Raw genomic sequence first — 17,503 nt, forward strand, 5'->3', positions numbered from 1 at the left:
GGATCCTAGGTCCATGCTCAACCGCTGAGCCACGCCCAGTCCAGCCGGAGAACAGTCTTTATTATAGTTATCATAAACCAAGAGATTCAGCATATCAATTAATCCTTCCTCCTGACTTATTGGACCAAAAGTTCTTAGTTGTTTCAGAAAATCTCTACCATCCCATCTGTTGTTTAAAATAAGGCTATTTTTAGCTTGCGGAGCTTTTCCTCTCTCCTGAAGTATCTACTGACCTCTTTTATATCATCAATCAAAAGAAACATCTCACCTGGAGCACACGAAAGTAATATCTGTTTTCTTCTTGAAGATGTTCTCCCTGGAACCCACCTTTCCAAGTGTGCTGCAAAGCTACCAGGATTTCTTCTCAATGTACTGATTCCACTGTTTCACATTGTTTGGTTGGATGTTTTGTTTTTATTAATCTGCTTCTTGTATTTATTTTTCACTTTGATGGGTTTTTCAAGTAACTTTTTCAGAAAATCTGAATGGAAAGCAAACAGTGCCTTCATTTTGTTCTTAGTCACTAGCATACCTTGGTTTAGATTTATATGAACAAAGTTGGGGCCATGCTATCCCATACACACAGGACAGTCCTCATTTCCAATCACTTAAAACTTTAAGCATTTTCAAAACCAAGACATAGTGCTGGATAAAATCACATGCCTTCATCCACTCAACCTCCCTAACCTTTCTAAACTAAAACTAATTTAGTTGGTACACATACAAATTTCAGGCAGCAAAGATGTGGCCACTTAAATAACTAAGCTAATTTTAAAAACTTAACTAATCTTAAGGTAATCAGTGATCAGTTACAAGCTGATGAAATCCTGAGGTCTTCAAACCACCCCCACAGCAACCTGGCAGTTCTCTGCAGTACTACTGACAAATGACCAGAGGTGTCCAGAGAAGTAATGGAAGTAAATCTTATTTTAAATTCTCTTTTATAATTTTTTTGCAAAAGCTGGAAAACAATGCTTACTTCCAAGATGCCCACTATTTTAAAACCTTCTGCAGTTTGAACTTCGCTTTCATCTCCCAGTAGTGATTTTTAAACCCTTATTTTGTCTTGTACATAGTAATGGTTTTTGTTAGCCAAATGTCTAATCTCTTCTCTAATGAGAATGTTCAATACACTGAAACCTAGAAGAATCTCTCCATTCATGAATACACAGGAGATGTACATATAGACTTTAAAATAATTCAACAATCCTAAATTCTCTCCAAGATGTTAACATGATCATCATAATTACATAATCCAAACTTCCTCAGGGAACATTTTCCAGGATTAATCTCTCAAAAAACTATAACCAACTTTATCCAAGACAAAGTCTTGGGTTCCGTAAATGTTTGAGGTGATGATTTGTAAATTCAACCATTACACACCTTGTGGGAAACCAGCTCACGTTTAATTGTGACATTTTAAAATTGTACAAGTGTTTTGTCATCTGTCCCCTCCCCCATACTTAGTTTATTTAAAATGACAGAAAAACACCAATCACAGGTTTAATGGGTTTAATAAGTTTACCCCTTCAGTTCCTATTTGCAGCACCCAATATTCCTTTGAAACACCAGACAGACCCGACAGTGGCCGACAGTAAATTTCAGACCTGCAGAGTTTAAAAGTTCAGGTTCTCTGAGCATTCTGTGTTGCAGTGGCACTTATCCAAAACTGGTACCTCCCTATAGTTGGGGAACTTGAAATGTACCAAAGAAAAAAGCTTTTTTTTCCCCTTCAAGGGGAAGAAAAATCAATCCTTAAAACCCAGCAGATCTGGCTGTGAGGTCTTTCCTCCTGTCCCATCTCTTCAGGCTTATTTTTTGCAGTGGAGCAAGAGAGACCAAAATCTAACCTGAGTTACAAGAAACAAGACAGTGATGGCTATAAAGGGAGTGGCCAGGAGCAACTGAGATACTCCTTTACCTCCCACATCCAATATATGTGCTTCACAGAAAAACAACAAAAATAACAGGTCCACAAAATACAAAAGCGAGAATTACAAAATCCATTCATCCAAGGGTGGTGGAAGGCAGGAAGGGGAGGTGGGAGGGTAAATGGCACGGGAAGAAAAAGTATTCAAATCAGTCCAGGCACGGGGGCTGGCAAATGCTAGAAAAGAGCTGCAGAAAAACCTGTGGTCCTTTCAGACTCACAGGTGTTAAAAATCCACATACTGGTGTCAGTGCACCAGAGACAAAAATCCCAATTCCTCAGGAGGAAGTATGCAGAGGGTCCTTGGCAGAGGGGGTCCTGCCTTCCCTGGTGGGGGAGGTGAACAAGGAAACACTGCAGGGGCCCCCTCCAATTCCACTCATTCCCCCTGTATGGCAGGGGACTCAGTGGCCTGCAGCAGCCTTCATTTTGGCAGGAGACGAATGCGGCGAAGGGAACTTCTCTGCAGAGGTTGAGCTACTCAGGGCAGACTGCAGGTAGACCGTCTTGTGGAAGAGTCTGTTGCTTAAGAAAACCACCAAGGAGAAGAGGCGCAACTGGAAAAGGCTAAAAGGAAAGAGACCCAACTTGTTAGATCCCCAGTTGATCAGAATTATTATTGGACAACTGAAATTTGACATTAAATTTTAAATGACATGAAAAATAAGACAAGTGAAATTTGATCAAGGCAGTGCAGATATTAGGCACATGGGTTAAACAGGCAGCAACTGGAGGATGCCCTGGGTCCTGTCACTGTCATAAGTACAGTGAAAACACCAGCGTTTGAAATATCAAAGCTTAATAGAAATAAAGTTTTATTCCAGATTAACTCTGATTCAAGAAGCACTTTTCTATAGCTGACTTCAGGGCAGAAACTTCAAGCTATGTCTGAAGACATCATATGCCGTATGTGTTTCACTTTCAAGAGAGTTTCAAGACAAAGTCAATTATGGCTACTAAGACTCACACTGAGCACTGCTGGACAGCAAGGGTATGCAAAAACCCAAAACAGATCTAACATTCCTAATTGTGTATCCTCACTGACTTACCCAAACTTGAGCAAAGACTGAGCTTTTCTTTGAAGTGATAATTTTTGGAGTGCTAGTATTACTGCTAAGGATTCATTTTAAAATACTTTATTTACTATCGTTATTAATAAACTCCTACAGCCAGATCACATGGCCCCAATACTTTTTTAAAAAGTTGGCCATTCTTACAAAAAATGGTTTTAGCCCCGCCAGACGTGGCTCAGGGGTTGAGCATCGACCTAGGATCCAGGAGGTTGTGTTTCGATTCCTAGTCAGGGCACATGCCCAGGTTGCAGGCTTGAACCCCAGCAGGGGGCGTGCAGGAGGAAGCTGATCAATGACTCTCATCATTGATGTTCCTATATCTCTCTCTCTCCCTTTCCCTTCCTCTCTCTCAAATCAATAAAGATATATTTAAAAAAAAAAAAAAAAGGGTTTAATTACAGGTGTTTACAAGCACCTTAGTCAGTAGATTGTTACATTTTAAAAATATGTATAATAGCATCAATTTTTAAAACATATTCGTGTACAGATATATGCATGGGGGAAATTTGAGGATATATCCCAGAAGTGTTTTTCTCCCATTAAACTGTACATTAATGTTCTCCTGCAATCCAAGAGGTTATTGTAAAAACGTCTCCTTCACATAACTGTGGTATTACGGCCCTGATCCTTCGCATGGAAAACCTCACACCCTTTGGCCGGCGCTGGCTGACACCTACTAGGCTCTGCCAGGGGTCTTCGCCTCGTTGGCGCTGATAATGAATAACGGAAAGAGGATGGAGAAGAGGCAGCCACTGTAAGGAGAGAAGAAAGAGTAATGAGCCACCTTCACAGCATCCTCTGGAAAGGACACAAGAGGCCCAGGTTCCTCTGCCTCAGTGCTAATGTTACGGCTTGATAAACCCTAAATAAACCACACACATCTTTCCAAAAAAAAGGATTTTTCTAAGCACTGGCTATGCTTAACACTGCTCCAGGGGGCAGCACAGAGGGAATAGGATCCCGCAGACTAGATATTAATATGACAAATGCCTACGACTATCTGTCAAGGAGAAGAACCCTGTGGACATCCTAACAGTCAACAGGAATGCAGAACACCTAGCACAGAACCAGGCACCCAAAAGACGCTCCCTACACTGAATATCTGTACTAGTCCCTTTCCGGTCCCTCCAGCCAAGTCACCTGATAATATATGAGGACTGCATTGCTGTGAGGAAAGCCAAAGGTAAACCGAATCCAAAGTAGTAAGGCCAGTTCCTCTCTATGTTTGACAACCGCTGGTGCATTTCAATTCCTAAAACAAGGAGCCAATGCAATTAAAATTCATATTTCCTTTTACTAAAATGACTAAGTATGGTAGACAAATTATTTGAGGTTTGAGTTTTGGATATAAGTCTGCCATTTAGAACACAGCTAAAGCATACAATTCAGAATGGTCCAAATCTGATATAAAACTTCTATGGCAAAGTTTTTATACTTCAATCATCCCAATTTCAAAGCTGGCAGGCTAAGTGAATTATGAATTACAACACCAACATCTTTGTCAGGATTAGTCTTAAGCAAAGCAAGATATCAAATAAAAAGGCAGCCATCGCCTAGAAATTAACCTCTTTCAACCATACATGCCCAGACAAATATGCCAAGGGCTTCTAAAATAGCCAAAATAATCTGAATGCAGTGACGTCAAGTTAATTTCTCTAATTCAGAATAACTCCTGCTCATTTATGCCGACTTATGGCTCAGTCAGAGCTACATCACATTAAGCACCATAGAGGTAATACCACACTGCTGTACCCCCCAGCATCAAAGTTAAGGGTTAAGCCAAATGTAAGTGCCCTCTTGCCAAAGATACTCCTTCCTTCCAAAGATGGTTTGCTGAGAGCCTAAGCATTAAACAGTTTTAAGAAGTCTGCTTAACAAAAGCATTTCCAAACTGGGCTTCCAAGTTTTGAGTTTCTTTAAATGAACGTACCTTTATTGAACCAACGATATTCAAAGCAGTATAGTGAGTAGAGAAGGGACATATGCAGGAGACTAACCAGCTGACCAACAAGGTGGATTGGAAAGAGACTCACAAACATCCCCTGCAGAAAAAACATGGAAAACCTTAATTCCAAAGTTTCAGGGACTAACACTATTCACCTGCCACTCTGAGCCATCACTCTCTGCCTAGATAGCCGCACAGTTGCTTCTCAAGTTTCTGAAGAACAGGAGTGGAGAATGCCCAAGGTAGCAGGAAAGAGCAGGTAAATTCATGTTTCTTATCATTCTGTGATTTTTAAATTCCCTAGTTGTTTCTGTAAAAAAGTTATTTAAAAATCATTACCTCCCATGAAGCATATCTGCCCCAGTATAAGTGCAATACCCTGTCTTTGTAAACTTCCCCCTAGGGAACCTTTTCTTTTGGAATCTGTCCATATGCCCAGAAGGCCTGTCTCACCTGGATGAGGAAAAGAGCCTGAAGCAGAAGGTTGAAGAGCATGTCAGCAATGATTTTGCTAACACTGGGGAATGGGTGAGGCTTCCTCCCTGATACCTCGAATGCCAGGTCAGCTATATCCTGTAACAGAGAAAGTAGCTCACCAAAACAGGAATGAAATGGCCTCAATATCTATCCCCAAAGCTAAGGCCGCTGATCTGCCCTTGGACCTGACTGGTGAGAAAAGTCCCTGGACACCTGGCAATGAGACGCTTTGGTGGCCTGAGACAGTAATTCCATTTTACAAGAGCACAAACATCACCCACCGGCTGCTTGGCCAAGAAAGGCTGTGAAATTGCTCCCTACATGGCCACTAACTTCGCAGGCTAAAAACCTGCCACCTGTCAACCCCTCATGCTATAGGACCCGGTCTCCATTCTACCCTGGACCTACTTGAAACCAAATGGCATTCACAACTTTGCTAAGCACAAACAGGGGGAGCACCCAAAGAGCACTGAAAATTGATGTGAGGAAGAATTCCAGCCACGACCAAACATCTCCATGTAGAGACGGATCACCTAAGAAAGGGGAGAGGAGTTATTAGTTTAACTGGAGAAATGGAAAACCAGAAAACCAAATATGGAAAGCCTAATCTGTGACTATTCCTCCCCACCCCGACCCCACACACATCTTTGTTTCTTGCCAGCGCATCACTATGCCTATTTCAGACAGTCTTATTCTTTGCAGACACCAAATTCTGGCCACAACTCCAGTTCAGAATAGCCATAGATATGTGCTACTTACCTGGTGGTGCCTGAGATGTCACAGTGATTAACAGTACACAGTATGTGGGAAACCACCTGAGTTTAAATCCCAGCTCTGCCATTTACTAACGATTTAACCTTGATAACGAACTTCCATTTCCTCACCCATGAAATGCTATCTATAATACCCACTCCAAGGGTGGTTGAGAGGTGTGAGTTAAGAACATCCCAAGCCCCTGATACACAGGAAGTGTTCAACAGACTGAGGGAGACAGCAAAGCCTCCTACCTCCATCCCAGGTAGACAGCACCGTTATGTACTTACCAATAATTTGGGCAGTTACTGACTGAAGTACAGGAATAAACACCCGATAAAACAAGAGGAGACTGAACTAAAGGAAAGAAGCATAAGGTAAACATTAACACCCTTTTTTAGAACAAGAGTTCCAAGTTACAGTGTCATTATTTTCCAGAGAGTTGACTTTTATAAATTAGAAGGCCCGAAGGGGCACCAAAATTGAATCCATTTCTATTCCCAATACCCAACTAAGAGGTACAAACTTGACATTGCCTAAAAAACAGTAAAACCTTTGGGGGCAGAGAAGGACATTTCAAATAGTATTCAGGACAAAATACAGGCACAGACTAAGTACACAGTAATACTTTACTAATTAAAGCTAACACCTGAAAACATCTGTGAAATGTTTAAATTAAGAAAACTTACATTATGTTGAATTCCAAATCAAAGGAAATATTTAACTACCTGTTCTTCAAAGTACTCAAATTTCACCTAAGCCTGGGTTGCTTCTCTGTTAATTATAGGCAATCTCTTCTGGTGTGGGTTTCAACAGATATCAATTCTAATAGATTGCTATGACCAGATGAGGGGAGAGCCTTGCCCTTGTCCATCTGTATTTTCCCTCTGGTTTTCCATAGATGCTCTTAGCCAAAATGTCCAGATAATGTCAAAAGAAATTATTAACCAACAGCAACATTAAGACTTGTGAATAAGTAATTTTTCAAGAAAAATTAAAATGCTAGCCCTTTACTTCAGGGATAGCCCTTTATTTGCATACAAGTGTTCTGACTGGAAATAAAATCACTGCAGTTGCACAGAATCCTGAGTTAGGGTCTTAAGCATGTATCAGCTGGTCAAAACTACTTGTCTCGGTTTAAAGAAAACAGTTGAGAACCATTAACAGCAACAATCTAAAGATGCTTATAAGGTGCCTGGAATTTAAGGAAAAAGAACTTACCCAGAATACTCCGCCATTCCAAGCACAGCACTGGAAAATTCTACTAACAATACGTGGCTCACTGGAAAAGACCACATGTATTTGGCTTAGAAGGCACATAAGCTATTTGCATACTGTCATTACATTTTGTCTCCATCTTATATCTTTCATTGGTATTATTTTCCCCTAGATTTAGCATCCATTGACAATTGAGAACTATTGTTCTGCCAATGTCCTAATGTCAGTCAATAAAAAAAGACTAAAAATATAAGTAGAGAAGCAGCTTTTCTCAAAACAAAAAATTACTTTCTAAAATCCAAGATGTGGGAAGATTAAAAGAGGATGTCTAAGGTCCTATCAATAAATTAATCCATACAGGCTCTTCTAGAAGTATCCATCAATCCAAATAAATTTTTGTGGTTCTCTTTCCCCATTCTGAATTAAAAAAAAAAAAAAAAAAGCAAAGCACACCATGACATTTGAGCAAGGATTACTGCTAGGCCCTAGTTTAATTAATTCAATGTAGTAGAATGGAAAAGAATGACATCACATTTGGGGGGAGAGAGTACAAAAAATAATGGGGTACTACTAAAACTTCAAGCCACTACATAGGGTCTCAATTGTATACTAAGATCAGTCATTTCCTAAAGTGCCTTCCAGACACCGGCCTCCACTCCTCACCTCTCTTGCTTCCTCTCTATGCTCTGGGCCCTCCTCTGCGCCAGGACGCTACTTGCCCTTCTTCGACGCTGCTCCTCTCTCTTTTGCTGAATTCGAGCATCAAGCTTTGAGATGGTACAGATTCCCCAGATGGAGTCCTTGATTCCCTAGAGACAAGAGGATTATTTTTAAAGAGGGAAAATTATGGATCAGAAAATACTTTCCAAAGTTATATACAATAAAGTGAAATCACAGTGGAAACCATTGTATTTAATTTTGCTACATGGCTTAAGGGAACCTTGATTTTTAATTTATTTTGAAATAATTCCCAATTTGTAGAAGAGCTGCAAGAATGGAAAACTTTGTAATACCTTTTCCTCCACATTCACCAGATTAATATTTTGCCATATTGATTACACACACATTTTCCAAATCACTTGAGAGTAGGTTGCTACATCATGTCCCTTTACTTTTAATTCTTCAGTGTATATTTTCTAAATAATAAACAATGATATTCTTTTATATAACCAAAAGAGTTATCAATTCAAGAAATTTAATATTGAAACACTTTAATCTCACAGCCCATATTCCAATTTTTTCATTTGTCCCAGTAATGCCCGCTACAGTATTTTTACCTATCAAGTATCAGAATTCAGTTCAGAATCATATATTGTATTTAGTTTGTCATGTCTTTTTAGTCTCCTTTACTCAGGAAGAGGTCCTTAGCGTATCTTTCTTTTTGACGTACACAGGCCAGTTGTTTGTTGTACTTCCTCAACTTAGATTTGTTTCCTTTGTGATTAGATCCAGGTTACACATTTTTGGCAGGAATATCACCTAAGTATACACGCCCAGGTATTGCATCCAGAGGCACATGATGTCTGTCCATCCTTGCTAGTGATGTTCATTTTACAAACTCAGTCAAGGTGTTGTCTAGCTTCTCCCCTGTATGGCTGCAAGTTTTCCCCCTTGCAACTAATAAGGAATCTGTGGGCAGGCACTTCTGGGACCATCGAAATATCCTGCTCAAGTTTCCTCCCCTAGATTTAGAAGCCATTGGCAATTCTTGCCCAAATTAATCTTGAGTAACATGGTTGCAAAATAGTGGCTCTCTGATCCTTTCACACTTATCAATACCATAAAGCCAAGTTACTGCCCTCCCCTCCATTATCTTCCAATATCAATCAAATGCCCATAGTGTGATCGATATCCTGTACTAAACTAGCATTACAAGATAAATTAAGCACTGGTCTCTGGAAAGGACCAGGGTTACACCGAGGTTGGAGAAAGACACAAAGAAATAATTACTATAAAAAAATGCCAATAAGACAGAAACAACATGGTAGTGTAGCTGAAGGAGAATGTCCTTAAAGAGTGTATGATGCAGGAGAGGGTGTTAATTCTACAAAGACAGTGACAGAGGCACTTGCCAACCATATTGGAAGAGCTCCAATGGCAGAAAGGTTATTGCTTGCTACAAACACCAGAAGAGCCTATCACCTAGTTCAAAGAACTGCATTCACGCATCTACCTACCCATATACCAAGCATCTTCAATGAGCTAGACACTGGCCACATGGAAATGCTCAAGAAACATAACAGGAAATGTAAACAACAACAAAAAGTGTAGTTTAATTAAGTGCCACAACACTTTTATGTCCAAAGCAGAGTGGTAGCACCGGGGTATTTGACTTCATGAAGCAGCAGCACAAAAAGGCAATGTGGAAGCAATGGCAAACCTATAGCACTTTCACCTATTATTAGCTAAAACAAATTTTGGAGATACCTGCCAAAATACAGAGACAAGGACAAGTTTATGAACTACCGAGTGATAGGACCATAAATTGGCACAGTGTGCACCTGATCTTTTACCTATGAGTAATTTTTAGTCTTATTTTGCTTTTAACTTCTAAATCTTCCACAAATAGTTTAAATATACAAGAGAGTTGAGTTCAAATGGCTGAGGGCCTAGTACGTGCTAGAATGTTGACAGGATCCCCACCTGAGACACTTACAGTCTCATGGGGCAGACAAACATGTAAAGGGCACAATGTAGAACTGATCCAGGGTTGAAATTTTATCACACAAGAATGGCATGACAAGGAGGTAAAGGTATTAAAAGTAGATCACATTGCATTAAGTCTCTTTGGCCCTTCTAAGATACTGCTTCAATTTTTCCCTTTAACTCAAAGATAATAAACATTCCCACTGAGAAATCACCTCCCACTCCCCATCAGAACTGGCCTCTCTCCTGCTACTAAGAATATAGCTAGAGGGGCTACAGCTAGGGCATTAGACCTCAGACATCCACTGTAACAGGATTTTATGCTACTGGAAATTTGGATGACTAGGTCCTAAACAGATCTTTATGGGACATTTTCCTAGAGCATCATCATCTGCACCTTGTAGAAAGGGGGGGCTACTCTAATGTAAATCCAAATGAAGTAGTTTAGGTAACAGTGATATAACCAATGTTCACTGCTTAGTTTTGACCAATGTATCACGGTTACAGAAGATGTTAACATTAGCAGAACCTAGTGAAGGAAACAGGGGAACTCTGTACTATCTTGCAACTTTTCCATAAGTCTCAAATTAATCCAAAATAAAGTTTTTTTTAAAAAGACTCTGACCAGGATTCTCAAACTAGAGACACCTTGGTAGAGAAAGGTCTACCAAGCTTCTGCAAGATGCAGGATGATACCTCTCTCTTGAGTACAGCAGGTTAGAATGAGAACCTGTATGTGAAGGACACAACAAATATGATACAAATTCCAATCACCTATAGGATTTCTTAGTCGGTTCCTATAGCAAAAGGGTCAAGAGATGGCTTGATGTACTCACCCTGGCAAGGTCCTGGAGAAAGGTTTTGACACTGTCAGCCATCTCTTCACCACCCAAACTACCAACTACACAGAGGATACAGAAGCATCCCAAATTCTTTCATCATGAAGAACCTGGAAACAGATAGAGCATAATGGAGGGGAAAATATTTATCTAAAGATAAGTAACTTCACGTACATTTCTTCATGATGCCATTTTCCACATACTTGCATCTCTAATAGGAGTGCAATAGATTCTAGCACTTAGATACTAGGACAGTGAACTAAATAAGGTTATCCCTGTAACTACTGAAATCTGCAATCAACAAATTATTTTTTAATCACTTACCACCCTTTCACTTTTACAGGGGCAAACCGGTCTGGGACCAGTAGTCTCCTCTCTGGGCCTTGATGTCCTTAACTGCCCCCCACACACATTCCAATATCCTGTTAAGCTATATTTATGCTCAATGTATAACCTCAAACGCTAGAATGAAACTACAAGAGTAAGATGAAAGTTCTAACAAAAATTACTAAATATGCACTTCATACAAAAGGCCCTCCAGCACACCGTTAAGTTTAGGCATGATGTGAAATTTCCCACCAAGACCTCCAACTAGGCCTCCATATGCTTTCCAATTTTAAATATACACACATAAAAGTGCAATTTTAATAAGCATGCAAAACAGTGGATTTTAAATTAGGCCATAAAAAGCTCACAGGTATAAATATTCCTTAACTCACTATAGCTTTTCCCATTTTATTTCTCAGGTAAAAATAAATCTAGCTTCAAAAATTAAGAACTTGGAAGTTCATATGTATAAATATTCTTAAAATCTATGTTCCCATTTAATGTCGTGAAGGTGAATAGGAAACCCATTTTCAAAAATTCTAAGAACTTGGGATTCTAGTGTTCTCAAACCTGGCTAAACCACTCTAGGGCATTCTCAACTTAAGAGATAGATCATAACGACAGAATTTCACAGGCTGCTTGTATAAACCTCAAACTTCAAAACATAAGCACACTTTCCCTGGCCTACAACCACCTCACCGAACTGTACCTTATTGATCCAACTGGACTAATGCCACCGAGAACTGAAAGAGCAGGGACTATAATAGCAGGGAGAGGGTAACTTGCACAACACCGTATGAACCACCTGCTCCTGAGGTCAAATCCTACACAGATGCACTCCCTTCAGGTAGAGAGGTTTCTAGGGTAAGAAACGTCTATTAATACTCCCACTTAAAAACAAAAAAACCATCTCAGAGTGAAAAATAACTGTGCCAGGTGAATGGTAAAATGCTCAATGATGACACACAAGACACTGGTTTGTAAAGACTATCATGAATTCACTCTTAACCAGCTATGTCCTAACCTTTAAATTAAGAGTATTAAAATCTTCATTTTTTCCGAGTATAAAGTGCAATAACATGAAAATAAAAACGTCTCTATAAACAGAATCTCACTACAGAATAAGCTAGTGTGGGAGTTTAAGGAACCCAATTACTTAGTCTGCATTCCTCACAGGGCTCAGAGAGCCTGAAACAGGTCAGTCCTAGGCCAGTAGAACAGCTTTGTTATCTGAACCATGGCCATTAACACCTGGCGTCTGCATGTACCAAGTGGCAGGTTACCTACTGACCAAAGGCGGCCTCTGAAGGACAAGTCACTTCAATTTTATGCGGAGATCCTAGCAGCCTTCCTGCAGGAATATCTGGTGAATCACCGGTTTGACAAAAAGCTGAGGCGTGGAGAAAAGTAACTTGCCACACTGAGGCCAAACAGCGCAGGGGAAACCCTCCGACTAAACTGGAAGGAAAGAAGATGCATCTGGTTCACATCATTTTACAGATGGGGAAACTGAGTCTCCACAGATAAAAGGCTTAACCCACGATTACAGCAAAGTGAAGGGCTACAGCAAACTTGAAAACCCCGATCGCCTACCCTCAGTCGGACTTTTTACGCCAGAGAATTGTTGTTTACCCCGAGCACTGAACGGACAAAACGTCTCTCAATCCTGGAAACACACCTGGCCACCAAATGCCTCTCAGTCACGGGAACTCGGGAGGCAGCCACTGAGGCACCAAACCCAAGTCGGGAAAGCGGGAGGCGGTCGGAGCCGCTCCGGGCGCAGGAAAGGCGAGCATCCTCCCTCCCCCGGCCGCTGGGCCGCTCCAGGGCCGCCCGGACGCGGCGCCCGGGAGGTGCCGGGCAATGCCCGCTGGAAACCACGCTCTCCCTCCGCGACCACAGCCGGGCGCCAGGCGCGGAGCCGCTGCCGTCCCCCGTCGGTCACGCGCAGGTAAGGACGCCGCGCCCGGGCGTTCTCCTTCCAGCCGGGGTCCCTCCCCGAGTCCCGCCCGCAACCGCACGGCCCCGAGCTCGGGCCCCGCGGCCCCTCCCCGCCCTCGCCACACGCTCCTTCCGCCCAGGGCCCCGCCGCGCGCTAGGGGCCGGGCTCCGCCGAGCCTGCACCTACCTACCCGGCAGCTCCGCCGCCCGGCTCCGGCCCGGCCCCTCGCCCACCGCGGGCCGCTCGGACCCTCCGCGCCCAGCCGGCAGCCGCCCGGGCGCTCCCAGGGCCGAGGCCGCTGCGCCCGCACTGGGCATGCCCGGGCCGCACGGGGCGGTGGGAAGTCGGCGGGCGCCCGGCCCAGCTGCCCAGGGCAGAAGGGGCGGGGCCGCTGCGGCGGAGGGGGCGGGGTCAAGCTGCGCCCGCACTGGGCATGCGCGGGCCGCTCGGAGCCGCTGCGAAGCCGGGTGGGCGCTGCAGACGGCGGCCCGGGGCGGAGCCGGGGCGGGGGCCCCGTGGGGCGACGGAGCCTGGGAAACCCAGTGGGCCCCCCGCGCCTCCTCGCGCCGCATCTGGGGCGCCCTGGCTTCCCTGAGCGCTTCCCTAACCCCTGCCTTCCAGATCCGTGGTCCTGCTCTGTGCCCTCCCCCGCTTGCTTCTGCAGGGTTGCATGGCCTTATGAAGCCTTGTGAAGCCTCAGGGCAGCGGAGCAATAAAACACAGAAGTCACCTTAGTTTACTTGGTTGGAGATTTTCTGTAACCAAAGGGTATGAAGCACGGATGGGCTTAAGTCAAGGTTCAAGTGATTAAGAATAGGACAAGCCGCCCTGCCTTTCGGCTGCATTGGGTGTGTACTCTGCCACCACAGTGATGGTGGAGATTAACACAGAAAAAAGTAAATAGAAACAAGACTTTTCTTCTGTATCCCCACCAGTCCCCTTAGTCCACCCTAGGGACGGCATTTCTTGGCATCAAACCATCAAGCCCTACTTGTAGCCTTTCCCTATTGCCAACCTTTTCCATAAACCTCCCTCCCCATTTTTTCTCTTAACTTCTTATTTTCCTTCCCCTTTAGCTGTGCCTAGAACTGCTAGTGCTAGGGCCACCTACAGAATCAGATTTTTACAACTAGAAGGTATTTAGTGTAACATTCTGTTGGGGGGAACCTGAAGCCCAGATGTCAGTGGCAGAACGAACACCCAGGCCTCCTGACTCTGCCAGTTCAGTGGTCTGAGCGGTTGACCTTGACGCGCTGGCCCGACTTCCAGTCCCATTCCAGAATAAGCTGGCCCCCTACCTAGAGCCTCCTGAAACCTTCCCTGCTCTCTAAGGAAGGGGAAGTTAGAAAGTTGAAACTAGCAAGATGGGAGAAGTGAATGGAGTATTTAGAATAGAAGAAGCCCTGAAGTAAAAGGGCAGCCAGGCATTTGTATACGTAAACTCCTGTACGGAGGGAAGGGTGGGGGGATCTTCTTTCTTATTTGTATCCACTGTGGGAAATAATCTCATTTTCACTAAGAACAGGTCTAGGAATATCTACTCCATCTCTTTTCTCATAAATATATTTCTTTACTCCACCACTAAAGTCATTACAAAGACAAGACAGTCCTAAACTTTCCTTTTGTCCCATATGAGTAAATCTCTTCAACTGTTTATTGTACGGAACTATGTAGAAAAGATCTTTATTTCTTTTGGAATTTTATTTTTGTTAAAATGAGCAATCCATTTGCTGAGACTTAGATATCTTGTTATAAAGACATTTAAGTGGTTTAATGATAAACTGATTGTTGTAATTGTTACAATAGTAGCAATTGCTCCAAACTCCTTTCTCAAAAGTGTGATTTTAAAAAGAATTTAGTAGATATGAGTCCACTCCAACATGTTTGATGGAAGGAAATCTTTTCTTTTAAATACACTTTACTTTGTGCATTATTTTGTCCACTCTTATTTAGTGTCTTTTTTCTTCCTTTTAAATTATGCAATCAAAGCAGCACTCAGCACACAACTTGACACAGAGTGTGTGTGAGAACAGATCAGTGACAGGAGCCCAGGCTCCAACCTCAGGTCCACTGAGCTGCAACCCTGCTGGGCCAGAGAGGACTGAGGACCACCAGGAGGGCTGCTGAGATGGGGCAAATAGATTCTTGATATCATTTAGACACTCAATTTTGAATTTCTCTTGTTTATTTTCTATCACTTTCCTGTGGAAGGCAGAGAACAAGCTGCTGGGGTACAGCATCAGAGGATCCTGGGGCAAGATTGTGCCCTTGCCATTGACCCAGTGCAAGTAGCCACAAGTCATGTTGGCCATGCTAATGGCATGAGCAGAGCAGTACAGAAACCTGTAGCCATTCTGGCTGATGGCGTGGTAGAGCTATGTGATACCCTGATGAGTTCGGTCTTCACCCAGCTGGGGAAGAATCTGTCCTGCTAGTCTGAGCTGTTTTGGGCTGTCCCGCAGTCACTGGGTCCTGCAGGTACCTGCCAGCACCCCGACCTGCAGGCACCTGGTGCCCCAATCCGGTGCCCCAACAAATATGGCCCATTCAAGTGAGGTGTCCTTCTTTTGATGACCCCCTGCCTTAGCCAGCCTTACTGGGTATCCCCTGTATCGTATCTGTCTGTACAATGGGTACCTAGTACCTTTGTCACCTCAAATAGAGAACTCTCATCGTACAATTCTGTCTCCAGTAGTCAACCTAGTGACCTGTTTCCCTGCCTTTCACGTTCCCAAAAGCACTGGTCCTTTAAGAAACCTAGGAGAGAACGCAGCAGCCACCCCTTGCAGGGAAGGGAGGGGTTCCCCGTTAAGTTAAGTTATCCCTGAGGCTCTCATAGAAGTTGGTTTCAGGGTTGTGGTCTCCACTGATTGATATGCTAGGGGAGGAAAGGCCACCCTGGGGGCAAGGTCTCACCCTACAATTGTCCTTTGTTGGGCACCCAGGGCTTTCCATCTGGTGACCTTCTGTACCTGGCCCATTGTCCTTGCTCTGCTCATGTCTGTCTAACTGCCTATCACATGTTAATAGAAATAACTTACAAACATGGGCAAGGCAGCTGCTCCCAGTGGTGGACCGGCCAGGAAGAATCCATACCTCTTCCCAGAGAAGGTCTCTTTTTTATAGGGGGTTAATAGTAAAAGCATATGGTAGGTCATCACACAGACCCCCCAGAAAGAATGAGGCCTTCTTAAATTAACGGATTAACATCAGGCAGTTATCCCACTCTGCACATGCATTAACTTCCTTCCTGGGGACATGGCGGCATTCTGGGTTTCTGGGTAGTGGGACAAGCCTGAGACTACAGAGTTAAGAGTCCACCATTTCCCAGATGCCTTTGCTGCTGGAGTCATATTGCATCTCAGTGAGCTCCCCTTCGGGAAGGTTTTGTTCTCAGTGCTCAGACCGAGTATGGGAGTAGCGGGTTTTGGTCCTCAGTATTTACCTCATAAGGATTATGCACATAAAGTGCTTAAAACGGTGACTGGAACCTATTAAGTATGCAGCAAATGTAAGCTTTTATTACTATCCCTATGTAATGTTTGAAAGTCAGATTTCTTTAGATGTGATTACCAGAGGTATAGTTGAAAAATAAAATAAATTTATGATGAAATCTTTAATAAAGTGTTTACTCTCTCCATCTAACTAAGTTTTGCGTTGCACTGCAAAAAGCCCACAACTAGAAGTGCTTCTCCTTGTTTTAACGGAAACAAAAAAGTTAAAAGGATAATTTTCAACAAAGGTAAAACAGGACTCTCATACAGACTTAAAAAAACCAAATTTTTAATTAATTATTAATGAGGGAACCAGTAAGATGTTATAATCAGTTTTACTCCAAATTTATATGGAGTAAAGAAATATAAAATGAATTTACAAATGAATGGTAATCTTTTTCCAAGGTTCAGGGAAGAGGGAAGACATTGTATTTCCACTTGACAGAATTAATTTGCATGTCTATAGGCAAGAATGTTTTGTATTTCTATTTGTTACTATTTATAAGTAGCTCAAGAGCAATGAAGTAGGTCAGAACGTACCACCCCAAAATACACAGCTTTGGCTTATTGATTATTTTGAGTTGAATGCAGTTCTACTTAAAATCAGGTCACAAAATTTATCATGAGAAAGGTGCTTTCCCTGAACAGGGAAGAACATTTTCATCATTGGGAACTATCACAAGAGGTAACCACAAAGAGCATGGGGAAGGTGTGCTGAGCTGGGGGTGTTAACAGTGAATAACACCGGATGTTAGACCTCGGTCCTTAAGTTTGGCTAAGAAAGAATTCAGAGCCAAGAACTCAAATATAAGTGAAAGTTTATTTAGAAAGTCACAGAGGTAGAAGAAGTGAGCCACCT

General features: G+C 42.8%; 2 protein-coding genes across 6 annotated transcripts in view; one reads left to right on the plus strand and one right to left on the minus strand.

Annotated features, from left to right (window-relative positions):
- Positions 1 to 1,497: 1,497 nt before the first annotated feature.
- EI24 (EI24 autophagy associated transmembrane protein) lies at positions 1,498 to 13,511 on the minus strand. 5 transcript variants are annotated; one of them, XM_081123049.1, is made up of 12 exons: positions 12,887 to 13,208; positions 12,500 to 12,666; positions 10,879 to 10,991; positions 8,060 to 8,205; positions 7,400 to 7,460; positions 6,469 to 6,535; positions 5,834 to 5,958; positions 5,402 to 5,521; positions 4,934 to 5,045; positions 4,144 to 4,255; positions 3,681 to 3,755; positions 1,498 to 2,497 (listed from the first exon to the last, which is right to left on the minus strand). In XM_081123049.1, the coding sequence occupies exons 3-12, from the start codon at positions 10,918 to 10,920 to the stop codon at positions 2,335 to 2,337; spliced, it is 1,023 nt and encodes a 340-aa protein (XP_080979175.1). In that variant the 5' UTR covers positions 10,921 to 10,991; positions 12,500 to 12,666; positions 12,887 to 13,208; the 3' UTR covers positions 1,498 to 2,334. The 5 variants fall into 5 exon arrangements, with proteins under 5 accessions (XP_080979175.1, XP_080979172.1, XP_080979173.1 ...); XM_081123046.1 differs by lacking the exons at positions 12,500 to 12,666; positions 12,887 to 13,208 and adding an exon at positions 13,337 to 13,511; XM_081123047.1 differs by lacking the exons at positions 12,500 to 12,666; positions 12,887 to 13,208 and adding an exon at positions 13,341 to 13,462.
- Positions 12,907 to 17,503, plus strand: part of FEZ1 (fasciculation and elongation protein zeta 1) — a 40,167-nt gene continuing 35,570 nt past the window's right edge. Inside the window, exon 1 of the mRNA XM_081123040.1 lies at positions 12,907 to 13,159. The gene's annotated coding sequence lies outside the window, so the exon portion shown is untranslated. The remainder of the gene's footprint in view (positions 13,160 to 17,503) is intronic.

This window comes from Miniopterus schreibersii, assembly GCF_964146895.1.
Source record: "Miniopterus schreibersii genome assembly, chromosome: 20".
Taxonomy (NCBI): Eukaryota; Metazoa; Chordata; class Mammalia; order Chiroptera; family Miniopteridae; genus Miniopterus; species Miniopterus schreibersii.

Coding starts and splice junctions, on each gene's coding strand:
- EI24 (XM_081123046.1), bottom strand. CDS start 10,920: ATGGCTGACAGTGTCAAAACCTTTCTCCAGGACCTTGCCAGG. Junction 7,461..8,059: donor ATAGAGAGGAAGCAAGAGAG/GTGAGGAGTGGA, acceptor GGTCTTTTCCAG/TGAGCCACGTATTGTTAGTA. Junction 3,756..4,143: donor CAGTCCTCATATATTATCAG/GTGACTTGGCTG, acceptor CTCTCCTTACAG/TGGCTGCCTCTTCTCCATCC.